A 25,177-nucleotide genomic window follows, 5' to 3' on the forward strand; every position below is an offset into this window, starting at 1 on the left:
TGTTTGGCAGCTGCCCTGTTTGATAGCTGCCTTGTTTGACAAGCTGTCAAGAAGGTTCTACGTTCTTCTATGGCACAAAGGCGTCTTGGTATCTAGATCTCTCTTCTCTCTAGATAGATTCTAGTTCTCTGCGCTCAATAAGTTATTCCATCCACCTCCTACTGTTCTATGGCCCTTGCACTCCCCTGGGATCCTAACACCATAACGCCCACATCAGATTCACGTTAAACGCCGTTCACTAGAGGATGCTAAAACATTCCTGTGTCATGCTCCGTCCGACATCTACGCGCTGGCTGTATATGGATATAGTAACCTCTTGCTTTGGGGCTGCATTCCGAGTCTGGATATTGCACTACCTCCTGCAGAGCAGAGCCGCGCAGCAAGAGGCACTTCTGCTCTATGCTCTCCACTTTCCCGCTCTTTCCACAGGACGTCACGTAAAAGGCAATAGGCCCTGCCCACACTCCCTCCCTACCCCTCCATCCCTTTCATCTCGCCTGTAAATGTTTCACATTCTCCTTTACCGTCTCCTCCAGCCCCGTCCAGCCCTCACCCGTCAACTTCCTGACCAACTCCTCACTCCGTGCATTATCCACCTCGCTAATATCCCTTCCCTCCCCTTCAGGATCACTCTCAAATTGCTTTTCCGGCTCAATCCTCCTCAGGATTTCCAAAATCTCTGTCTGGGAGAACGGTTTCGCGTAGCCTAGTAACCTCTCCCCCTCAACCGCGGGAAGTAGCAACGCAGCAACGTGAAGGCACGCAACGTCTTTAACATTGATGAAATGGCTTGGAGGAAGGTTACCCCAGTACCCTTTTTCCCCGGTATACAACCCTGTCACCAGGCTCGCCGTGCTTCCATCCTGGTTCTTCGGATCTAGGATCTCCCCTAACACCGTACTAGGCAAAACAAGGTTGATCTTAAAATGCGGGTTCCTCTCATCAACGAATTTCCTTATCGCACGCTCGGCTTCCACTTTACTAGCGGTGTAGGTGGTAAAATCGCGGTCGGGGGTGTATGGTGGAGGAGCCCAGGCTGCTTCGACGGCAGCATCGTTGAAGATGGTGTGGTTGATCGGGAAGACGGTATTGGGAATGGGAAGGGCGATGGCGACGGAAGAGGAGGTATAGACGACGCGTTGCACTGATGGGAAGGAGAGAGCGGCGGCGCCGGGATGACCTCGTTGGGGTCAGGGGAGAGGGAGGTTACGCCGACGGTGTGGATTATGCCGGTTACGTCTAGATTGTCGCGTTAGTTGCCGGTCAGGAAGGGTTAAAGGGTGAATTTGGTATGGGAGTGGAAAAAGCTACCTTTGAGGACCTCGGTGAAGGCTTCAGGCTTGGTGTAGTCCGAGATAGTGGTAAGTTCGAACTTGCCGCGGTCGTGACGCTTGTCGAAGAGTTCTTGCACCCAGCTGGCTTTGGCGGCATTACGCACGGTTCCTCTCACGCGGTAGCCTCGTTGGAGCAGTTGGTCAACGATGTGGCTGGCAATGAAGCCGTTGGCGCCGGTCACGAGGACAAGGGATCCTTGTGGGAGAATGAAGTCAGTGGAAGCCATTGTGGTTGTTGTGTATCCTAGAGTCGGGTTGCTGGGTGGCAGAGAGAGACTTGAAGTGAATTCATATATAATTGATGGACACTGCCCTTTCCGGATCTTCGCGGGCCAATATCGGTCGTCATTGGTCAGCATTGGGGAGCTGTCATGCTTGGCCGGTGGTGCAATCCTCTTGCTTACTAAAAGGGGAGAAGGCGTCATCAATGGTTCCGCCGTGCCGTCCGTGGTACAGTGATAGGCGTAGTTTCTGCAAACGTAATTGGCAGACCCAATACTGCGTGATAACACTACTGCTCTATCGGCTTCAAGCCTCCAGGCAGCAAATCATCTCTCACCCTGTATTTGACGATAACTATCCGAGCCTTCTCCTCTCCAAGCCTCTGTCTCGAGATTTCGTGAATTCTTTTAGACGCTTTTAGTGTCGCCTACATTTATGGACCGCGTTGTAGCCCTGCCGTACCGATACAGGGATGTGGAATGGCCTCCACCCATAAATGCAGGGGTGTCTACTCCGTAAACTGTCAATAAACATCCTATTTGAGCCAATTGAGGTTGTCTTATCTAGCATTTGATTCGAATTGAGTGGTGATATTGTATTTAGTATTCTCCTTCGATACAAAGTGTCATTCGGCATCTTGAGCGGTCATAATTGCTTTCTAACTTATTCAAAGTGCGTCCGACCATCAAAGCGTTATTAAAAACCATTGTTTCTTAGTTCGAATCACGATCCCCTCAACACGGTACGCAATTAGCTTCGGAGCGATCCGGGAGTAACGTAGTACAACGGTAGCATATTCATCCGTCCTTCCGTAGTTCCCAATCAAGCCTCTACATCCTTATCTGAGCTGTTAGCTTTAAGAGTCATCGGATACTGATGTTCACCTTCGTACTGGAAAAGGACGATAGAATGATTTTCCCGCCTTAACCAATGTACACTCCAACGAGTGGGGGTACCAGTACCATAGCCCAATCTGCCAACAACTACCGTCAGTCGAGCAATTACTTTTGGAAAACCTAAGAATCATGTTTCCTAGCCCATTCAGACACTATTCCATGAACAAGATGGACAACAGAAGAGCCCTTCCTACGACTCTTCCAGAGGCTTGCACAGAAGGAAGCGGCTATCAGATGGTCGCTGTCGTCATGGCCGTGGTTGCATCCTCCCCTCGTAGTTGAATGGACCGCCTGCTAGTTTCGAAGATTTTCTGGTGAAGCGGCACTGACAGAAAAGAGAAACACAACTCATAGAGCAGGGGACAAGGGATTTTTGGCGAGAAGGAGATGGTCAGACGATCAATTCCGGCACTTGGTCTTCACGTGTCATCCTGGAAATCTTGTCATATTGGGGAACCGGAACCATAGCGCTGGGCTTTTCTAATAGGGATTCCACCGTGTAACAGCCAAGGGTGGGCAAATACTACATACGATAAACAAGTAGAGGACGCTTATTTCGGGCTAGCAAACTCCATCAGGACTCTTGTCCGTTCGTTGACCAGGTTGTCGTCATGGACAGATACATGATAACAGCAATAGAATCTAATTGATCAGACATGATTACAAGAATATCTCCTACACCTCAACTCTGTACAAACTTTCATACAATGTAGCTTTCATTCGTTGGGTGGGACAAGACTCCGTATATCGTCCATGTATTCACCCAGCAGGATGTCTGTTTGCTGTCGGTCACTAGCAGTCGAACTAACACCGGTACGGGCATCCTGCCTCCTCCTCTTCATTTCTTCTCGAACCATCTCTTCGACTGTTTGTTCTCGGGGTATCTCTTCGACGTCACTCTCCTCGTCACTGTCGTCCTCCTCCACGCCACGCACACCCTCCTCTTTCAACGTTTTCTCTCGTGGATATATCGTGCCCACCTTATCCTTCCCCTTCTCCGGAGCAGGGCCTAAGCCGTGGTCCTCCGGTCCATGATCTGAAATGATGATTCCCAAGATCCAACAATTCACCGCGAAGAAGAGTAGGCTGCTTGACCACAATCCTGGCACGAAGCTGCTCTCGCCCAACATCTCTAGTTTATAGCCCTGCCAGAGCCATACCGCCTGTCCTGCAACCCATGCTCCTAGCACACCTAGCCCCAAAGCTGGATTTCGAATCAAGACCGAGTCAGGAAGGTAGATGGGAAGGAAGATGAGATACCAGAGGAAGTACTGTGATGTGCAAACCTTGTTAAATGTTACGAATGCGAAGGTTTGCGCAAGCATGGCGCGGGGAAAGGAGGACTTGGAGATGCTGACGGGAATGAGGAGGGTTGAAAGCAAGAGTTGAGGGATGAAGGCCAGGGATTCGAAGCGTAGGCTTGACAAATGGGCAGTGGTGACGATCTTGGCGGAAGAGAGGTATAGAAGTATGTTGTATGGACTAAAGTTGTGGCGGTGATCGATTCGAGTCAGGTGGTGCAGGTAGGTCTGCTGCATGAACGGTGTGCCATACAAAGCGAACATGCTGATATTTAGACCTGAAAAGGTAGCCAGAGATGTGAAAATGAACACTAATCGATCTTGGTTTAGAAACGTGGACAATGTACCAAGTATCGATGTATGGGTTTCCTCTTTGACTGCTGGCCTCGATGTGATTGGAGCTGGCGATTCTAGCGACCACAAAATGCTGACACCATAGATAAAGGGGTAGATCTTGAAATGCACAGCCAAACCCAGCAACACGCCAGAAAGTGCAATATGACGCATCTCCGTTGCCCAGAGCAGCGCCATAACCATGACACAGAGTAGACCTTCACTACTCCCTCGAGTGGAAATGGTAGCCACCATTGGATTGAGTAGCCAGATACTAGAGTATTTCAAAGCGCGCATCTGACTCGTGCCTGTTTTCTGTAATACGACGAAGATCATCCATCCTGCTAGAATGTCACTGACCGCGAACAACGCTTTCCCGAAACTGAACCAGATGTATTGTGGTTCCCACGTGGTTGGGAGTAGTATCCACGCCAACAAGGGTGTGTAGCGGTAAGTATCTCGCAGGTACGGGGAGTGACCATAAGAAACATAGCGAGCTGCGTCGGTAAAGACGCCATAGTCGATGTCGGTATATTTCAAAGGGCCATGGGCGTCCTGGTAGAGGCCGTAGAGGAGTAGGACGATGCGGAGGGAGAGGGCAGCCGAAAACAAGGAGGAAGGCGATGTGAGAAGGGATCGAGTGACTTTGGGAGGAGCAAGAAGGGAGAGGAGGTCCATGCCATAGGGAAGATATGTCGGCTGCTGGAATGGTTACTACCTAAGTAGGTGAAGAGCGACGAGTTCGCTGGTTAGTGGTGACCCCGAATAGTTCCGAGAATGGTTCGCAGGCTATTGTGGTCCAGGGCTTAATTTAAGCTTGCATTGGCGCTCATCGCTAGCTAAGGTGACATACTAGTATGTAACACGCAGTGAACTTCCTTTTGTTTCACTCCCCTCAAAAGCAGTTCCCTAATTGCCTTTGAATTTTGGTAACCTGGCAATCAAGAACGCAGATGGCGGGTGTGAAAAGATACAGAGATGGGCCAAAGCCGCAGGGCAGGACAGATGTGGACTCGCCTTACATACCCATGTTTGAGAATTTCCGTGCAGAGCTTGACGAGCACCATGATAGGCGGGAAAAGATCATCAAAGCCTCCAGAGACATTACGGCTTCTAGCAAGAAGATGTAAGAAGATATATTGTTGTATTCTGGGCACTCTGATTGATAAACCTAGTATCTTCGCTCTGCAGCGGTAAGGCCGCCGTTCAAAGTGTTGTTGGGAGCTAATTCCATTGCAAGAATACGCAACTTGGGTGAGAAGATTCCAACACCAATCATCAAAAGCAAAGAGTATTCACAGCATACATCTACCATTCATGAACGGTTCGTGTCGGTTGCGCCTGACCTGAAAGGGATCAATGCATATCGATACCAGCGTCAGATATCGCCTGGCATCCAAGAGTTTATGGAAGCTGTCCTTTTCCGGCATTATCTCGAAACCCAAAGCATTCTGTCGCCGTCAGAGGCTGCGAAGCTTATATCCGAGAACATTCTTCTCCCAGAGGATGACTACGTTCTGGGCCTCTTCGACATGACTGGTGAGCTGATGAAGTATGCGATAACGCAGATGGCCACAAATGGAGAGTTACCAGCTTCTAGAACAGGTGGGGGAGGCAACATTCTGACTGGGCTGCAAGATCTGAGAACGAACTTGGAGGCACTCGATGTAAGCGGCAGTTATGGTGTGGGTAGAAACATTGAGCAGAAGATGAGTACCACCAGAACGTCTGTAGAGAAGGTGGAGAATGCAGTGTACTCAATGACTGTTCGAGGCAAGGAGCGTCCTAAAGGCTGGAATCCAGGGATGGATACTTCGAGACCCGTAGGGGAGGTGGAAGGCTAGGAGCATGTGTCAAGGTAACAATTGATGCGCAAGTGTATGGGAGATGTGCTAAGATGCCTAGACACGTTCGGCCTTGTTTGCTAGAACTGCAGATCAAAATCTGTTGCCAGATTGCAGTCAATGATGAGTTATTGATATAGAGAAAGACCAGACCTAATAAACCAGCGGGGAGGAAAGTATAGGGTGCACCGCTGGCTAGCACCTTTTGAGATCATGGTAGAATAAACATTTTCGCACACTTTGAAGAGTAGCTAATCCTTCAATGGGTTTTCGTTCTCTTCTAAGATGCCCTCCTTGACAAGCTCTTCCGGCTTGGGCCTGTGCTGTATCTTTTGCTCAAGTGAGTCAGCGCGCATGTGCTTCTCCAGCGATCGTTGATTTGCTTGTAGAGCGGGCGCAGCGGTTGAATCAGGGAGGATGTTTCCTGCCTCTCCGTAAGCTATGAATAGGAACGGTATGATCAAATTGTCCTACGCTCGACTAGTTCGTCGCGATCAGGCCTCTTCTCGAGATGCCTCTTCAGACTATCTGTGTTCTGCTGCCGCTCGAGCTCTTGCTGTGCTGCTTGAAGAGAACTAGTGTCTCGAGGTCAGTAATGTCTATATGCAAATATCATCCCAATGCTCACGGGGCGGCATTGGTGTCGAGGAGGATATGTCGGTTCTTGAGGTCTTGAGGATCGGGTCTATGCTGGAGGTGCTTTTCTAGTGAATTGCGTCGTTCAATCGGCGAGATTGGCTTGGTGTCAACCCCAGTATCTTTCCCTTCGGATGCCATTCTGTTGCATTCAAATCTGGTGAGCCGTTTTGATGTTCGGATTCAAGGTTTGAAGGGAACGGTGGAAGATCTTGAGTGCTCTAAAAGAAGAAAATGTTATGTATGTATTAACGTACACTACCACTTACCGGGCCACCCCACTTACCGGGCCAATTTCTGCACACCAACGCGCAGGCATCCTCATATTTCGAACAGCTATAGCTCCACCAATATAGCTCCAAATGGACTCGCATAAGGAGCATTTGATTCAGAATGCGTCAAATAACGTTGATTTAGGGCTATTTAGCTCAGTTCGCAAGGCTGCGGAGTACTACAATGTGCCGAAATCAACAGTGGCCTATCGACGCGCTGGCCGCCCCTCTCGGACCCCCAAGCGAGTGAAGGTGCCACACCGATAGTGCATGTACCTACCCTTCGGGACTTTTACATGGACTTGGAAATCATCCATGACATATCCTCAGACGGTCCGGCAAAGAGCTTTGCATATCGGAGGCTACAATATCTGGAAGGAAGGTATAATCTGTATTCTTTGCTGAATGAGTACGAAGAGGTCGCTGAAACCAAGAAAGTACCCCATCGGGACTTCTACAATGTCCGAAAAGTTGACACTCACGTCCATCATTCGGCATGTATGAATCAGAAACATCTTTTGCGCTTTATCAAGAGTAAGATGAAGAAATGTCCGGAAGAGGTTGTGCTGTTCAGAGATGGGAAGACACTCACCCTAAGGGAGGTCTTCGAAAGCATCAACTTGACTGCCTATGATCTGAGCATTGATACCTTATAAATACAGAAAAGGCTATTAAGCCCTATCTTATCTTTACTGGCAAGAATCCTGAACATCATATGTTTCCAGAGCATGAGGAGCTTCCTGACATTATATGGGCCTTTTCTCCTAAGGGATGGACTGACGAAGAGCTAGCTGTTGATTGGCTGCGTCGAATATTCGTTCTAATTGCGTCAAATAGCAAGCATATTATTCTGATACTTGATAGCCAAAAGAGTCATATTACTGGCGAATTTCAGTATTATTGCCTCGAAAACAACATCCACCCTCTCTATTTGCCAGCGCACGCTACCCACAAACTTCAACCTCTTGATGTAGGTCCATTTTCGCCACTTTCAAGTGCGTACAGCCGCGCAGTCGAAGAATACGCTCCAACCGGCATAGCAGTACTCAATCGAAGTATGTTTACGGTACTTTACGTACGGGCTCGTCAGGAGGCATTTACTGAGCGAAATATTCGCGCAGGATGGAGAAGAGCCGGCATTTGGCCAATAAATAAGCAAAAATTGCTAGAGGATCCTGAAATTCAAAATTTTGGCCGCACAACGCCTGAGTATCAACCTGCGCCTATTAAAGAGGGTCCTAACCATCTCTATAGCACTCCGAAGAAGCTGGATGAAATTCGAGAGCTTCAAGCGCAAATTGAGGCCAAAGTTACTCCTCGAACTCAACGCTCTGTACGCAAGCTCAGCCACGCAGCTATTCAAGAGCATGCTGGCGCTCAATTGCTTCAAAATGAGCTCAACAACGTACGAAAGCAACTACACCATCAAGAGGTCCAAAAGCGCTCAAAACGCATGGTAAAAGAGAGGGTGCAGCGTTCGTGGAATCTTGAGGAGGTCAGGGCTGCCAAAGAGGGCAGGGCGCCCTCTAGAGTGCAAATTACGCACCGTTCGGAGGATTCGCTACGCATCAGAATTCTCTCAGATAGGCTCAAATAGGAAGTATCTCCAGCTTCAATTTTTGGCCCAATTAAGTCATGGTAATGTGGCCTATGGAGTGGTAAAGTACTGCGTAAAGTGTGTGCAAATTGGCCCGGTAAGTGGGGTGGCCCGCTAAGTGGTAGTGTACGTTACATGTGTCGTCTGTGCACCCCGCAGACACGAGGTCGTCAAGACGTTGCCAAGGCAGCCGTTGTACTGTACCAAGTATTTAGTTAGCCAGTCAGCAACTTACGTAGTACAGTACTACGTGTCAACTCTAGATTCCGGGACATAAGACGCTGTTTGAGGCAGTCTTTGACGCCGCTTTCGGCGTCTGTTGCACCGCGGGTCATGTGATGTGCTATCACCTTTTTTGTCACCCAGTCTAATTTTACCAACTTCACACCCTTGAAAAACACCCCACCTTTCCCTTTTCTGAGCTCCTGGTTTCCCGACCGCCAGAAACCGCTCCCTTCGATGCGCTGTGCTCGCACCTTGTCAGCGGCGTCGCTAGTAGTCATGGAGTTCCTCTCAACTATAAAGACGCGATGGCCTCTGCTCATTGTATTCACCCTCCACAACAGGTTCCCTCGACGACCACCGCTCGGAGCCGCTTTGTACAGCTTTACACACGGCTCTCCATCTGATCCATTTACCTCTTCATTATACCTCCACTCTGTTCTTGCCCTCTTTGATCTCCGAGGTGGCACGCAGACTGATAAGACTGCAGGATGGGCGTGCAGAAAGATCAAGATTCTTGTTCGCTGACAGCTGAGTACTACCGTCGGCACCGGCAGCAGTTGGCCGAGAAAGGGACCGTCAAAAAGCATCATGCCATCTCTACTAAGAACAACATTAAAGGGATAAAAAAACAATAGAAAAAGTAAGTTTCTCTTAATCGATGACATTACCTTATCAGTGAGCTAATTAGTTCTAGGTTCTATAAGTTGATGAATAAAGATCCCCTAGCCTTTCTCTAGCGCTGCTCCAAAGAGGACATCATGACGTTCTGGAAATGAATATTAAACTAATACAAGGTACGGAAGAAAAGTACACTCCACAAATACTGAAGGGTTTGGCGTATGCTCTACTAGCGGTGTGTCGGCCGAAGCTTGCATGCGAAGATAGCTGCAGATATCAATAACGTACGTACCCTGCTATTTCAAGGAAAGAATCTAGGCTGACAGGCCGCAGTACATTAACGAAGACCTTCGACAATCATATAATCTTGATCTCATAATGTAAGAGAAACTGGTAATAAATATTAATAATGTTTTCTTGATTCTTCACTACTACTAGATTATAGACACCGCTACTTTCCTAGATAGCCGTCAACAGCTATAAGTTCCCTTTCTAATACTTATTTCTGTATACACCGCAACTTAGCTAGGGGTATTAATATACGTACTAAAGAATAAAAAAAAGGACAAAGGTTACTATATTAGCAAGGATAAAGAAGATAAGGAGGAAGAAGAAGAAGACAATATTATAGATTATAATTAAGATAGCAAACAAGCTAAGACACTTTATTATAATGATATTATATTGTTCTTACTTCCTAATCCTAATAGAATTCAGGATCTTTTAGCTATAGAAATTAATATCAAGTATACTAAAGGATATCAAAGGAAGCTTAAGCAATAAGCTAGACTCTCTCCCTCCTTTATAAACCTATTAATACTAAGCAAATATATAGCAAAATCTTTGTCTTTTCTAAAGTTAATAATCTTATATTTAACCCTATCTTACTTATAATCGTTTTAGTACTTGATGTTAATGCCTTTGAATCTAATATCAGATTAGTTAGGGATATCTTTTAAACTAGGGTTTGCCTTCCTTACTAAAGTTTATAGTTATAATAAAAAAGCTTTATTCTCTAAACTCTTATCTTTTGTTAAGCAGTTTCTAGTACTAATAGTATTTAAACATCTTTAAGTAAGGCTCTTTATTATTATATATATCTTTATTATCTTTAGTAGTTAGATTTAGCAATAGGATTTATACAGATTTTAAGCCTATATAATATTTAATAAAGTGCTAATAATAAAGTAAATAATATATCCTTAATCTTATTTCTTTAAAAGACTAATTTAAATAAATAAGTGCTAATACTCTCTTTAGAAGTAACAACTTTAGCTATACTATAGCAAGTTATAAACTATAAGAATACCAAAATTTTCTAGGCTTATTTAAACAAATAAGTATAGTATAACATTTAAGTCGCTTTTCTTAAGTGTCCTTTTGCTAATATACTTATTAAAGCTATAAGTTATATAAGCTATTATATTAATTTATATACTCTAACTAAGCTTAGCGTCTCTAATCTTAATGCGCTTAAGACTTATCTAGATATAATAAGAGCTTAGCAGCTGTAAGATAGCCTCTTAAAGAATATTTGTACTAAATTTAATATAATTTAGAATTCAAAGAGAATAAAGATATATAAGATATATTAGATAACTAAAGCTAATTTACACTATTAAAAGACTAGGCTCTAAAAATCAGCTTTATAAGAATCTTAGAAGTAATTCTTTAAAGAAATTAAGACTTAAGATATTAATAAATAGCTAGATCTTTTACTACTTAACCTAAATAAGAATAGCTAGACACCAGAAATAATAGAATATAACTTAAAAGAACAAAGATATATTGCTCAGATGTTATATAATAAACCCTTAGATCTTACAAAGAAAGCTAGCCTTGACCGCCATATCTATATAATTAAAGCTATAATTACTTTTTACTAAGTACAAGAAACACTATATCAGAAGAGATTAAAACCCTGTCGTGATTAGGGAATTTTAGAGGAGACGGTAGAGAAAGTGCAGCAGGCAGACACAAGGCCGCTTTCAAGTTAATTCCTGATGATCTGCACAAGTACCTAATGCCTTTTCTGTCTTAGGAACGCTGGGTTACCTTATAAATCGCGAACTTTCTACTTCAGCCGGCCCCGGAAAGCACGAGAGTATATTAAGCGTCAACATCTTCGGTTTTTGGCTTCGAATGAGCCCATACCTTGTCCTCACCCGCAATGTGAGGAGGCCCTTTAAGGTATTATGCACTTCAAGAATCACGCGGCTACCGTTCACAACTGCTTTCTCTTTGCTAGATCAGGGTTAGATTGACACAGATTAGGAATAAAGATGTTTTAACATTTAGCATTAATATCCCAGCATTGTCTTTGAATTTGCCTTGACTACGTCTCTTTTCTCAAAGCAGAGGAGATCTTTCGTAGGAGCCTATCTATTCCGTGGTCGGCGAGACCAGCATGACTTTTCGCGATGAAAAGTGCCATTTCCCTGTGGACCTTATGAATAATTTAGTAATACAAGGGTTTGAAACAGTAGATCAGCTTAGAAGTCAATAGAACCTAATCCAAAAACTATGTGATAATTTTCATGGGACCTACATTTCCTGTGGCGCTTTCAGGGTCAAAGCCATCGCCCACTTCTGTCATTACCCTTCAATCAGCAACCAATCGAAAGTCGCATCGCACGTTTTTCTAAGGTCTTCCTCTTTCTTGGGTCCCTTTCTGAGGTCCTTTCCTGGGGAAGCTAGAAGTGGGCAATGGTTTTGACCCCGAAAGCGCCACAGAAAGTGTTGGTCCTACCACACTTTTCTTTTGACTAACGTCGGGTACCACTTGGCGAGCCACCCCACTTGGCGAGCCAATTCCCACCCACTGTACATAGCAATTGTACGGCTTTACAAACGACGCACGATTGTCTAATTGGGACGTAGATGCAATAGTAGCTATTTCTATTACTCAAGCTTGTCAGAAAGTATCACTATGCGCAAGGAATTCTCTGTGCGGCGCGTAATTTGCACGCGGGAGGGCGGCCTTCCTTCCCGGGCTGCCTTGACCTGTTCGAGGTTCCACGAACGCTGCACGTTCTCTTTGGCCATGCGCTTTGAGCGCTTTTTAAGCTCTTGATGATGTAGCTGTCGCCGTACGTCGTTGAGCTCGTTTTGAAGCAATTGAGCGCCGGCGTGCTCTTGCAAAGCTGCGTGGCTGAGCTTACGTACGGAGCGCCGTGTACGAGGAGTGACCTTGGCCTCAATTGTTGCTTGAAGCTCTCGAATTTCATTGGCCTTCTTTGGCGTAGAATGAAGATGATTAGGACCCTCTTTGACGGGCGCAGGCTGATATTCAGGCGTTGTACGGCCGAAATTCTTGATTTCAGGGTCATCCAACAGCTTTTGTCTATTTATGGGCCAAATGCCAGCTCTTTTCCATCCTGCGCGTATGTTCCTTTGTGTGAATGCTGTCTGTCGGGCTTGAACGTACAGAAGCGAAAAAACGCTTCGATTCAGCGTGGCAATGCCTGTGGGAGTGTATTCTTCAACGGCGCGGCCGTACGCAGTCGTAAGAGGCGAAAAAGGATCCACATCGAGTGGTTGGAGCTTGTGGGTAGCGTGGGAAGGTAAATAGAGAGGATGGATGTTGTTTTCAAGGCAGTAGTACTGAAATTCGCCTGTGGTATAGCTTTTGTGGTTGTCAAGTATCAAAATTGAATGCTTGCCCTTCCTTGCTGTCTGTGGGACGAATATTCGATGTAGCCAATCAGTAGCTAGCTCTTCATCAGTCCATCCTTTGGGAGAGAAAGCCCAGATAACGTCTGGTAGCTCTTTATTCTGTGGAAACATATGCTCCTCAGGAGCTTTGTCTGTGAAGATAAGATAGGGCTTAATAGCTTGATCAATCCCCATACACTCAATGATAGAGACCCACTGTGTATTATCCGAAATAGGGGCCACTGGACGACCATAGAAGGATCAAAAACAACGTAATTTGATGTAGTGTGACTCAATTGGAAGCCTGTTTCATCCATATTGTAGATATCTTCCAATTCCACCCCATATTCGCTGCGCAGGCGCTCAAATTCATCGAAAAAACATTGAACAATGGTTGGATCCAAGGCCGATAGTCTCTTAATGTTCATACGTCGATTTCGGCTTGTTTTAAGCTCTGGGTGTCGAGAAATGAAGCGCGAAATGTAGTGTTTTCCAAGCTGATTTCGATCCCCTTTACTTTGCAGCAATTTGACGATCATTCGACGAATTTGAGGGTAATTGGGGCATAGATGCTGTCTCTGTAGGTCTCGAAAGTACTGAATAAACACCTTTTCCTCTTATTTTGACAGGCGCTGTGAAATGCGATCGGTTTCGGCCTGGGAGGGTCGTCCGGCGCGTCGATGGGCCACGGTCGACTTTGGGACCCCATAATAGCTCGCAGCCTTGCGAATTGAGCCAAATAGGCCTAGATCCACGTCATTTGAGGCCTGCTGAATCGAATGCTCCATGTCCGAGTCGATTTAGAGCAATATTGACGGAGTTGTGGGGGTTCGAAAGTTGTGGGTGTGCAATTGATCAAAACGCGAAATTGGCTCGCCAAGTGGGGTGGCTCGCCAAGTACCCGACGTTAGAGCGCAGACGCTCGACGGATGGACAGCAATGGGAGACGAAATTCGCAGAGGCAGAAAAATTGAAGCTAGCGGAGATACAGGATAACAAGGCCCTGTACGACTTTATCTTTGCTATCAAGAGCGTTGACGCAGCGTACGCAAACGCGTATCAAGTTCACGTCGATACTACGCTGGAGAAGGGTGCAGACGCAGATATCCCGACGCTTCTTTCGAATAGTACTCTCCCAAGACGTTCCGTCCAGCTCTATAGTGTGCAATCCATCACTAAGACGATTCCCTTCGTCCCTCTTCTAGGAGTCGGAGGCGGTCTCGGATAGCGTACCTCCACTCCTTCACAAACTTGCAGATAAAAAGAGAAAACAAAAAGATAAGAACAGCACAGAAGTATAGTATCATCGTTACGCTACACCAAAGAGCAACGACCAGTAGCACTCGACCATTCAGCAAAGGATCAGCCTCTTCAACGGCAACGGCAACCTGTAGTCCACTCAAAACAATTGATGTAATTCCGATGATAAATAAGACTGGACCGTAAAAGCGGGCAAAATATTCCCTGTACTGATACTCGACGCGTTGGAAGTGTGACTTCCTGAGGAGGAGCGGGGCGTAGAAATTGAGTCTAGTCAGTCTGATCTCGCCGTAGGCGTAACGTCTGGAGACGTCCCGGTCGGGTATCTTGGCCAGGTCGGTCGTAAAGTTGCAGAACTGCTCCCAGGTGATGCCTATGGGGACGAGGTGCAGACTAGGATCTTGAGCAATGTAGAAGTCAGATTCAGATCTGACGAGATAGAAGTACGTCCTGAGATAGCCCAAAGCTGCTTTGCGAATATGAATATAACGACTCCGAGCTGTAACGTCCGCATCGTTTCCCAGATAGTCTCGCCAAAACGCGTATGACGTGAGATATCGGGGGAGCGGCTTCACGAAAATTCGATCGTAGATCCATACTAGATGTAATTTTGGATCCTCGGTCACGATGATGCTTCGCCTTTTCACGAGTTGTCGATGGAATGGGGAAATATTCGCGCTGTCCTGTTTTGACATCCACCAGAGCCTGCCCGCCATCCGATCCAGGTCCGCCGAGCAGTATTCTTTCTCGAGAAAGTCCAGCGCTCCACATCGGTTCTGGAGTGATATACGGGGATATCCTGGTAAATATGGCGTTGAAACTCCGTGGGCCGATCCGTGTGGAGGAGTATCCAATTCTGCGTTGAGCTGATGCGTGGCTGGAAATGGTGGTTCCATTAGGGGGTGCGCTTCGGAAGCAGCCATCTATGCTGCATCAGATTAGCGAGACACCTTAGCGCGGAGAGATGCGCACCTATAGTACTATTCCTTTTCCCAGACTACGAGAACATCGGAGGGTCTACAACAGACTTGCAAGTTCTTGACTTATCGATCTTGCTCAGCTGAAGATGTTTGAGGGGCAGTGCGATCATTTTGTTCGCTGCCGCCTAGTTCGCTGAGACTTACAAATCGACTAATTAGGAATCGCCACGACTTGGTGTCAGCCTTGCCGACACTGGTCCCTCCCCAGAGCCGCCCACTTCCGCCTGATTTTAAACGTCACATAATAAAGCAGCTGTCGACTCCCAGCCGCCAGCTGTGGTCCTGTGTTAGCATACTGCGACTTTGGACGACCGAGCACGCTATCTTCAATTCCGTTTTCTTTCGCCGACCAGGCGTCACCGCTGCTAGAAAGGCCAGGTGTGATCGGAGGCATGGACCAGCTAAACTGGGGCAAACACCTCACAGGCGCCCTAGCCACCCTGGTAATTACGATTTGCTGCTACGCACTCTTCTGGCGCCCACCAAAAAGAACGGTATCGACACCCAAACGATTTTTGACGCTGCGTATCGACGAGGTTCCGATCGATAAGTCGCGTGAAGCCCTTGAACACGACCTGAAGTCTGTTGTCGAACGGGATCCAGGTTTGAAGGAGGACTCAATCACCATAATGCAACACTCCCTCGTTCGAAGAGACCAGAAGATGGCCTGTGCAACAGCCACTTTCCGTACTTCAATCCCAGCGAACGAGGTGATCAGAAAGCTACACCAAGCGCGGAGTAGTCTCCCATACCGTTTCGATGTCAAATTCCATGGTATCACGCCGCTCTATGAAGGTCGCGGGGGTACAGATGTCGAGTAGGCGTACCCAGTCGATCAGAATCGCACATCGCTCACTCATCTTATAGCGTGATTGCCGTCCCCGGCCTTGGAAGTCACGCTATCGGTTCCTGGAAGTCATCCAGCAGCAATGACCTTTGGCTTCGAGACTACCTCCCCGATGACGTGCCCAACATTCGAGTGCTACTATATGGCTACGATACCTCACTTCAAGGTAGTGACTCCAGAGATTCAATTGAGGACCTAGGAAGCCGCTTTCTGGAGTCAATTAAGGCTTTTCGTGCGGGCACTGTATGTGGGATCCGAGAATGTTATGGCTATGCGGCTCACTCTGCGGCAGGCAGATCGCCGTCCTATCATACTCATCGGCCACAGCCTAGGAGGTTTGCTGATCAAGGAGGTAAGTCTGTTCACAAATCAGGACCGTCAGATGATCAACTCTCACCCCATTGCAGGCGCTAGTTCTTGCGCGCAATAGATCCGACGACCCGCAAAACCTCGATCTCTGCAGAGCTTGCTACGGATTGCTTCTCTTCGGTGTCCCAAATCTTGGATTGCGGAACGAACAGTTGAACAGCATCGTACAAGGCCAGCCGAACCATGTGCTGATACGGGATCTCGTAGTTGACGACGATTCCGAACCCTCTCCGTTCTTGAAGAGAATCTCTGACCAATTCTCCAAGTGTTGTAAGGGTCAGTACCAAGTAATATCGTTCTTCGAGCGAAAACGCAGTCCAACCATACAAGTAAGATACGTCGCCAGGCTAGTAAAACGGAATGCTAATAAGCATCCTATAGATCCAACGGGATGGAACCCTGACCAAAACAGGTCCAAGGACGTTTATGGTCACGCAGAAGTCCGCGACAAGCACGGGCCTGACTGCGCCAGCTGATGAAAATAACATTCCTCTCAACATGGACCACTCGGGACTGGTAAAATACGAAAGCAGGAGCCAAGATGAATATAGCATCGTGAAGGGGAAACTCAAAACACTTGTCGCTGAGGCAAAACGGGAGGTCGGCAGACGGTTTGCAAAGAATAGTACGTAGTTAGTAGCCACAGAGAATGTGTTGAATGTCGCCACTAACTTCTGGTTCTCAGACTTGACGCCAGAACAGGAGCGTTTGTGGAGTAATTTCAATATGCCACCTTACACGTGGTTCAGGACATCCACACTTGCTAAACCGGAGAAAGGAACTCTAGAGTGGCTGGTTCAAGAAAAAGCTGTCGAACATAATCCTGAAGTTGGGAACGAGAGCCCGCCTCAACGAAGTCTGTGCATGGAGGACTTCATCTCATGGCGGGACTCAAGCAAGTCAGAAAGTCTTCTGGTGACTGCTCCGCCTGGTCGCGGCAAATCAGTACTGTCAAATTTCGTCTTGGGACACCTCGAGAGCGAAATATTGCAGAAACCGTTGCCTGCCCGTAAGGTTATCTACTATTTCTGCAACATCTGGAACGACGAGGCTTCACGTAACGCGAACTCTGTACTCCGAGCACTCATTATTCAGCTCTGTGAGCATCAGCTGCGCCTATTTCGAATCCTTCACTCGGAGTGCGAAGACCGAGATCGCTTCTTCTCAGCACCATTCTACTCATTATGGCATATATTCGAGAGTATGCTGCGAGATGACACGTACACTCGGATTTATTGTGTCATCGACGGCCTTGATGTTTACCAAGAGGGAATGGATGAACTCATCCCTAAATTAACCGAGGAATTCAGCCGCAGAGCCGAAGCAGGAAGTCCACTCCTGAAATTGCTCTGCACGTCCAGACCACAAAAGGTCATATTGGACTTGTGGGAACAGTCAATGCACAGGATTCTTCGCTGCAATGCCCATGACCTCGACGTCTTTATTAACTCTCGGGTCTCGTCTTTGGGAAAGAGCTTCAGAGATGATATGAGACAAAGTATTACAGACCAACTGCTCATGCAGGCTGACAATACGTTCCTCTGGCTTCATGTGGTCATCAGGAAAATTAAATCAATAGACGTGCCTACTCCTAGGAAGATCGAAGAAACAATCAAAAATAGCCCTCAAGATCTGTATGATTTATACCATCGCCTAGTACACGGCATAATTCAGAGAGATCGAGACAACGCTCGTCTCCTGGCGTGGGTAGTTTACGCACGGCACCCTCTGGACCTCAAAGAACTGGAAGACGCCATGGCCATCAAACTGACAGAGAAGTACACGAGCTACGAGCAATGTCTCAAGGATAGGCCATGTCTGGTATCAGATGAGGTCCACAAAGTATTTGGCACTTTGTTAGACATCAATAAAGGCAGGGTATACCTCATCCATCAGTCCGTCAAAGACTATTTCCAGCGTGAGGATCCTCTTCAAAACTACATTGGCGTTAAACCTCGACTGTTTCTGGCACATATCTCTATGACATACCTGTCTCTCGAAGAGTTTGGATGTCCCTCGTGGGATGTGAATGAGCTCCTACAAGAATATCCACTGCTTCGATATGCCGCTAGCTACTGGTTTTCCCATATTGAGACAGCGGCCGACATCAACTGCTACCCTCCTCTTCAGGACTTTCTCAATGACATCATTCCTCCTAATAGTCCTAAGGCAAAACTTTGGATGAGAATACACCGGGGCGTGGATTTTAGGAACCCCTCTGAGGTTTTTGAATCGCCTTCTCGGATCAGTGAAGTGGCGATTTCTTTCGACATTGGATGGCTCGTGGAGTTACTATTGAATAAAGAGAGATGTGGCGTTAGTGGTAACTTCGAAAGAAATTGTTTATTAAAAGCCGCACGCCAAAAAGGAGCTGTGCTTAAAGTCATGCTGAAACATGAAAAAGGCATGAAATTAGCAGTAACAGGTGCTGTGGTTGAAGCCATTGCAGCAAGTCACCATCATAGTATGATGACACTCCTTCTTGACCGACGAGGAGCAGACGTCCAGATCAATGAAGAGGTGGTGAAGGCAGCTGCGGGGAACTCCGGAAGTGGTAGAGAAGTGATGACACTCCTTCTTGACCGGCGAGGAGCAGACGTCCAGATCAGTGAAGAGGTGGTGAAGGCAGCTTCAGGGAACTACGAGAGTGGTAAGGAAGTGATGACACTCCTTCTTGACCGACGAGGAGCAGATGTCCACATCACTGAAGAGGTGGTCAAGGCCGCTGCAGGGAACTCCGGGGATGGTAAGGAAGTGATGAGAGTCCTTCTTGACCGACGAGAAGCAGACGTTCAGATCACTGAAGAGGTCGTCAAGGCCGCTGCATGGAACAACTGGAGTGGTAAGGAAGTGACGACGCTCCTGCTTAACCGACGAGGAGCAGATGTCCACATCACTGAAGAGGTGGTCAAGGCCGCTGCAGGGAACTCCGGGGATGGTAAGGAAGTGATGAGAGTCCTTCTTGACCGACGAGAAGCAGACGTTCAGATCACTGAAGAGGTCGTCAAGGCCGCTGCATGGAACAACTGGAGTGGTAAGGAAGTGACGACGCTCCTGCTTAACCGACGAGGAGCAGATGTCCAGATCACTGAAGAGCTACTATCAGCGATAGCACAACACTTTGATGAGGAAGTGATGACTCTCCTGCTAGACCGACGAGGAGCAGATGTCCACATCAGTGAAGAGGTGGTCAAGGCCGCTGCAAAGAACTCCTGGACTGGGGTGGAAGTGATGGCACTCCTTCTTGACCTACGAGGAGCAGATATCCACATCACTGAAGAGGTAGTCAAGGCCGCTGCAGGGAACGACTGGAGTGGTAATGAAGTGATGACACTCCTTCTTGACCGACGAGGAGCAGATGTCCAGATCAGTGAAGAGCTACTATCAACGATAGCACAAGGCTTTGATGAGGAAGTGATGACGCTCCTTCTTGACCGACGGGGAGCAGATATCCACGTCACTGAAGAGGTAGTCAAGGCCGCTGCGGGGAACTACCGGAGTGGTAAGGAAGTGATGAGAGTCCTTCTTGACCAACGAGGAGCAGATGTCCAGATCACTGAAGAGCTACTATCAACTACAGCAGAACACTTTGATAAGGAAGTGATGGCACTACTACTTGACCGACAAGGAGCAGATATCCACGTCACTGAAGAGGTAGTCAAGGCCGCTGCGGGGAACTACCGGAGTGGTAAGGAAGTGATGAGAGTCCTTCTTGACCAACGAGGAGCAGATGTCCAGATCACTGAAGAGCTACTATCAACTACAGCAGAACACTTTGATAAGGAAGTGATGGCACTACTACTTGACCGACAAGGAGCAGATATCCACATCACTGAAGAGGTTGTCAAGGCCGCTGCAAAGAACTCCTGGACTGGGGTGGAAGTGATGGCACTCCTACTTGACCGACAAGGAGTAGATATCCACATCACTGAAGAGGTTGTCAAGGCCGCTGCAAAGAACTCCTGGCCTGGGGTAGAAGTGATGAGAGTCCTCTTTGACCTACGACGAGCAGACGTCCGCATCACCGAAGAGGTTGTCAAGGCCGCTGCAAAGAACTCCTGGCCTGGGGTAGAAGTGATGAGAGTCCTCTTTGACCTACGACGAGCAGACGTCCGCATCACCGAAGAGGTTGTCAAGGCCGCTGCAAAGAACTCCTGGCCTGGGGTAGAAGTGATGAGAGTCCTTCTTGACCGACGAGGAGCAGATGTCCACATCAGTGAAGAGGTCGTCAAGGCCGCTGCAGAGAACTACCGGAGTGGTAAGGAAGTGATGACGCTCCTTCTTGACCGACGAGGAGCAGATGTCCACATCAGTGAAGAGGTCGTCAAGGCCGCTGCAGAGAACTACCGGAGTGGTAAGGAAGTGATGACGCTCCTTCTTGACCGACGAGGAGCAGATGTCCACATCAGTGAAGAGGTCGTCAAGGCCGCTGCAGAGAACTACCGGAGTGGTAAGGAAGTGATGACGCTCCTTCTTGACCGACGAGGCGCAGATGTCCAGATCACTGAAGAGCTACTATCAACAACAGCAGAACACTTTGATAAGGAAGTGATAGCACTCCTGCTTGACCGACGAGGAGCAGATGTCCACATCAGTGAAGAGGTCGTCAAGGCCGCTGCAGAGAACTACCGGAGTGGTAAGGAAGTGATGACGCTCCTTCTTGACCGACGAGGAGCAGATGTCCACATCAGTGAAGAGGTCGTCAAGGCCGCTGCAGAGAACTACCGGAGTGGTAAGGAAGTGATGACGCTCCTTCTTGACCGACGAGGCGCAGATGTCCAGATCACTGAAGAGCTACTATCAACAACAGCAGAACACTTTGATAAGGAAGTGATAGCACTCCTGCTTGACCGACGAGGAGCAGATATCCACATCACTGAAGAGGTGGTCAAGGCAGCCGCAGGGAACTCCGAAAGTGGTGAGCAAGTGATGAAAATCTTTCTTAACCGACGAGGAGCGGATGTCCAGATCAGTCAGTAGACAACGCCATGATCATTTGACACAGTCCTCTCACACTTACGGAGCCAAAAAATGTTGTTTTCATGTCAAAGAAACAAATTAAGATCAGTCTATCTGTTTTTGCAGTGCGCCCTTCGGTATTCAGACGAAGCATGGACCCAAGGGCTTTTCGGCTCTGAATTCGCGCTATTCGGGCGGGGGAGGTCCTCTGCTAATGAAGCAGCTCCAACGGTATCCAATGAACCTGAAATCTCCTCTTGGTGGTGCTTATGAGTCATTTCATGGCTGTCCTATTGTACCAAATTGAGAATTGAGCCCAGCAGCCTAAGCGGATCAGATCGGGCCGACGGCCGTGGTAGCGATTGGGTCTTTGATGTTTTCGCTGAGGGCGACAGTGAGACTGAGGGAGACAGCTCGCCACCCTCGAAGCGAGCCCGATCTTCCCCTCGCCCGTGGGAAGCCACTGATACCTTTTCATAAGTATCCTAATAATATTGTGAAGCCGAAAATATTTAGCAGTTCTGGTATATTGAAGACCTTCCATGACAAGTGCCTTTGAAGCGAACCTTCTAAGCGTACCTTCTACCAGTCCTCTCAACGTCCTCTCTATAGTGCAAGCGAGACTATACTTGGATCCTCAGTCAAGGGACTACATAAAGAACTGCAATCTACACGAACTCGACATGGTGATCGCTCGACTCGTTCACATTGAACACAGCGATCAGGGACATTTTCCATTCCACAACTGGCAATTTCTGCGGAGATTAGGCTATAATCATACCGATTTCGAACGGGATGAGAGTGTAGATTCAATGGGGGTCTCTCTGTTCATCTTCCGCCCTACGGGCGGCGGTGTGGCCAAGCAGGCGCCCATCACAGGCGCCATGGCAAAGACAGCCTTCGATATGGATTGAGATCTGTCTATAAATCACAAAGAGAATGCTTTTCTGGCTGGTTGATGAAGCTAATGGCCACCGCGAAAGGTGTGAGTGTTGGCGATAACAGTTATTGGCATCAAGGTGACAATATCACGACGAATCATCATCATCCGCTGCCTGGTACGTTGAGTCAACTCAACCTTCCTCCGGACAGTCCGAGGTTAGCAGAGGGAAAGACTAATGTTACACATCGGCTCTGATGCTTCAGCTGCAAATGGCTAATATATGCTTGTTCCGCGACAGCCCCACCCGCACCTCCAAGCTACAAGCTTGGGCTGAACCTGGACGGCGCGCCGCAGATTGACGGGCGACTCTTCGTCGGACGAGAGCAAGAGCTTGCGCAGATCCAAGAATGGCTGTCCCCGGTGAACCCCACACAGAACGTGGTGGCCATCTCGGGACTCGGCGGCATGGGCAAGACACAGCTGAGTCTGCACTTCGCGAAGCGCTGTCACCCGAGCTATTCTGCGGTAATCTGGCTGAACGCAAACTGTGAGACTACACTGAAAGCGGCGTACGTCGCACTCGTGCGACGATTTCACGGGGAGGACGGGCGAGGAGAGGCGGTGGGAAAGATAGACGAAGAGCAGGCGGTTCGAACCGTGCGACAGTGGCTGTCGCGACCGGAGAACAAGACATGGCTGGTGGTGTATGACAATTACGACGACCCGCAGCTTCCCGGACTTCGAAGCAGCACAGGGTATGACATCCGTACTTACTTTCCTTACTCCACACAGGGGTCGATCCTAATCACGACTCGATCTGCTCGCCTCACGTTTGCGAAACAAGTGCGGCTGAAGAAATTTGACGATCTGGACCAAAGCCTGGCGATTCTAGCGACGCGGTCGAGTCGGGAAACGCGAGGAGGTCAGTATTTAAGCTGCTCTCATGTAAATGCTGGTACTCGTATCTAACGGTGTGGGTCACCGGATCCAGATGGTAATGCGACGAAATTGGCGAAACGACTCGACGGTCTACCACTGGCACTTGCCACCGCTGGAGACTACATCGGGAAGACCCCCGACAGCTTTGGCGACTATTTACAGATGTACGAAGACGCCTGGCAAGATCTGGCCGACAACAGCGACGGGCTCTTTAACGTCTTGAAGGGTGGCTCAGAGAGATTTGATGGCTGTCGTATCAGAGTCGTCATGCATCAAATGCACCCGTTCCTCAAAGCAATTAACTCTCCTACACTAATACTGCTGACATCACGTTGCACAAAGAACAGGTGTGGATAGTTTACATGAGAAGCATTTCAACACGACCACGATAGATTTTCGGTATTGCCATTAGAATCGGGGATCTTGGTGTGATGTTACCGCGACCAGTTTTGGTGCGCCACTATGGTCCCTACGTTAATATTATTTGGTTTCAAGAAATCCATCAATCGTAAATGGCGGGTATAATGCTGATATCTACCGAACACGTAAGGTCAATCCATCTTCATCGCCCCAGCATATAGCCTCCCTTCTACCGGCATCCTGACCTCCTTATCCGAAAAAGCGCAATGACCAATCTCCTCTCCCTCTGGCGAAGTAACACCCCATTGCAGCGGTGCCGCCGAGTCGACATCCTCGCGTCCATAACAAGCAGCTGATATCGCCGCACTGCAGCTCCCCGCCAGCGGTATCCCGCGCTTATACCGCCGGACACTCAGGAGCACCATGAAAAATGCCAGACAGGTTCCGATGATCATGGTCAGTGCGACAACGCTGGGGGAGTAGCCACATGTTGATATCGCAGCGTTGTCCACCAGGTCACCATCTTTGGAATAGGTTGCAACCTGGGCGAGGAAGATAGACTGGCTGACGGACCAGTGGAGGATGCCGGAGAGGATGAGGAGAGGCACGGCGTAGCGATAAGGCAGCTGGAGGAAGTAGGTTGATCGCTGGCCTTTTATGGGGTCCGAGACGCGTAGGGGTTTACGTTTGTGCGCGAAGTCGGACCATTCGGTGGCAAGGAGCATGCTGGTAAAAACGCCGTTGAAGAGGAGGTAGAGGAATGACAAAATCATTTGCGGGATGTTGCTGATCAGCACGCTGGCTATGATTGTGGTGCCACCGATGGAGGCTAAGTGCCACCCGCTGATCAGGGTGTCCGGGGTAACAGCGCCGATGCCTAGGTTAATGAATTCAAGAGCTGATCTAGCAACACCGTTATTGTTGTAGTTTGCCGTATTGACGCCGATAACAAGGAGGATAGTGACTGTGAGCATGCAGCAAAAATATCTGTGAAGGTTAGCTTTAGAAGTTAAGAAGGGAGATGAGTGAAATCAATAACGTACAAAGCTAGGCATGAATACCATCTTGCCGGAGTGACCGCACTGAACCATCTCTCAACGCTTGATCTATACTTGACCGGGTCTGCTTTCCAGTCTTTTGAGAATCCCTCATTCTTCAGCTGAATGCTCATCGCCTCATAGCAGCAAACCAGGGCCGCATCATAATCCTTAACCATTTCGAAGCCATATTGGGGAAACTTGCCAGCCTTGATGCTCTTCTTGCTGCTCAAGCACAAGCCTCTGGTAGTCTGATCGCTGTCGTTCAAGAATGAATCAATGGCATCCCCAATTGTGATCAAAGGTTTGTCTTTGAGAACAAAAGTGATGAGGAACATGAGTAGGGCTTTTCCCACATTGCATACCATCACAACGATCATGATGAATTAACTAAAATTCACGCAACACTTCCCAGCGACTTGCTCGCTCAGGCAATAGTCGATATCCCATCCATATGAATGCCAGCGTTCAGCATTGGCTCTGACCTTGGGCAAGAGGGCAGAGCAGTGAAAATAATATCTAAAATCTGAAAGTTCATAGCCGTAGCGTGATATACTGTCTTCAGCATAGCATATCCAGTTGTAAGGGTTAAAACTATTAGGCGTGTCCAT

The 25,177-nt window shown here is 48.0% G+C and overlaps 10 protein-coding genes across 10 annotated transcripts; 5 read left to right on the top strand and 5 right to left on the bottom strand.

The window, feature by feature from the left end:
* Positions 1-488: 488 nt before the first annotated feature.
* EPUS_05844 (uncharacterized protein) lies at positions 489-1,561 on the bottom strand (the record flags this gene model as incomplete). Its single annotated transcript, XM_007787905.1, has 2 exons — positions 489-1,180; positions 1,312-1,561. 2 exons carry the CDS (start codon positions 1,559-1,561, stop codon positions 489-491), a joined length of 942 nt encoding a protein of 313 aa, XP_007786095.1.
* A 1,607-nt stretch (positions 1,562-3,168) lies between these two features.
* On the bottom strand, positions 3,169-4,764 carry EPUS_05845 (GPI mannosyltransferase 1; the record flags this gene model as incomplete). Its single annotated transcript, XM_007787906.1, has 1 exon — positions 3,169-4,764. One exon carries the CDS (start codon positions 4,762-4,764, stop codon positions 3,169-3,171), a length of 1,596 nt encoding a protein of 531 aa, XP_007786096.1.
* A 275-nt stretch (positions 4,765-5,039) lies between these two features.
* Positions 5,040-5,930, top strand: EPUS_05846 (uncharacterized protein; the record flags this gene model as incomplete). The annotated part of the gene is made up of 3 exons (XM_007787907.1): positions 5,040-5,212; positions 5,262-5,279; positions 5,327-5,930. The coding sequence occupies 3 exons, from the start codon at positions 5,040-5,042 to the stop codon at positions 5,928-5,930; spliced, it is 795 nt and encodes a 264-aa protein (XP_007786097.1).
* Positions 5,931-6,181: 251 nt separating this feature from the next.
* On the bottom strand, positions 6,182-6,707 carry EPUS_05847 (uncharacterized protein; the record flags this gene model as incomplete). Its single annotated transcript, XM_007787908.1, has 3 exons — positions 6,182-6,354; positions 6,405-6,505; positions 6,559-6,707. 3 exons carry the CDS (start codon positions 6,705-6,707, stop codon positions 6,182-6,184), a joined length of 423 nt encoding a protein of 140 aa, XP_007786098.1.
* A 427-nt stretch (positions 6,708-7,134) lies between these two features.
* On the top strand, positions 7,135-7,494 carry EPUS_05848 (uncharacterized protein; the record flags this gene model as incomplete). The annotated part of the gene is made up of 1 exon (XM_007787909.1): positions 7,135-7,494. The coding sequence occupies one exon, from the start codon at positions 7,135-7,137 to the stop codon at positions 7,492-7,494; it is 360 nt and encodes a 119-aa protein (XP_007786099.1).
* Positions 7,495-7,553: 59 nt separating this feature from the next.
* Positions 7,554-8,435, top strand: EPUS_05849 (uncharacterized protein; the record flags this gene model as incomplete). The annotated part of the gene is made up of 1 exon (XM_007787910.1): positions 7,554-8,435. One exon carries the CDS (start codon positions 7,554-7,556, stop codon positions 8,433-8,435), a length of 882 nt encoding a protein of 293 aa, XP_007786100.1.
* Positions 8,436-12,179: 3,744 nt separating this feature from the next.
* EPUS_05850 (uncharacterized protein) lies at positions 12,180-15,115 on the bottom strand (the record flags this gene model as incomplete). Its single annotated transcript, XM_007787911.1, has 2 exons — positions 12,180-13,084; positions 14,251-15,115. The coding sequence occupies 2 exons, from the start codon at positions 15,113-15,115 to the stop codon at positions 12,180-12,182; spliced, it is 1,770 nt and encodes a 589-aa protein (XP_007786101.1).
* A 449-nt stretch (positions 15,116-15,564) lies between these two features.
* Positions 15,565-21,368, top strand: EPUS_05851 (uncharacterized protein; the record flags this gene model as incomplete). The annotated part of the gene is made up of 6 exons (XM_007787912.1): positions 15,565-15,989; positions 16,040-16,262; positions 16,312-16,371; positions 16,427-16,717; positions 16,770-17,013; positions 17,074-21,368. 6 exons carry the CDS (start codon positions 15,565-15,567, stop codon positions 21,366-21,368), a joined length of 5,538 nt encoding a protein of 1,845 aa, XP_007786102.1.
* Positions 21,369-22,314: 946 nt separating this feature from the next.
* On the top strand, positions 22,315-23,581 carry EPUS_05852 (uncharacterized protein; the record flags this gene model as incomplete). The annotated part of the gene is made up of 4 exons (XM_007787913.1): positions 22,315-22,405; positions 22,529-23,152; positions 23,222-23,422; positions 23,517-23,581. 4 exons carry the CDS (start codon positions 22,315-22,317, stop codon positions 23,579-23,581), a joined length of 981 nt encoding a protein of 326 aa, XP_007786103.1.
* A 139-nt stretch (positions 23,582-23,720) lies between these two features.
* On the bottom strand, positions 23,721-24,946 carry EPUS_05853 (uncharacterized protein; the record flags this gene model as incomplete). The annotated part of the gene is made up of 2 exons (XM_007787914.1): positions 23,721-24,516; positions 24,573-24,946. The coding sequence occupies 2 exons, from the start codon at positions 24,944-24,946 to the stop codon at positions 23,721-23,723; spliced, it is 1,170 nt and encodes a 389-aa protein (XP_007786104.1).
* Between the last annotated feature and the right edge of the window lie 231 nt (positions 24,947-25,177).

This window comes from Endocarpon pusillum (assembly GCF_000464535.1).
Source record: "Endocarpon pusillum Z07020 unplaced genomic scaffold C706125, whole genome shotgun sequence".
NCBI classification, from domain to species: Eukaryota; Fungi; Ascomycota; class Eurotiomycetes; order Verrucariales; family Verrucariaceae; genus Endocarpon; species Endocarpon pusillum.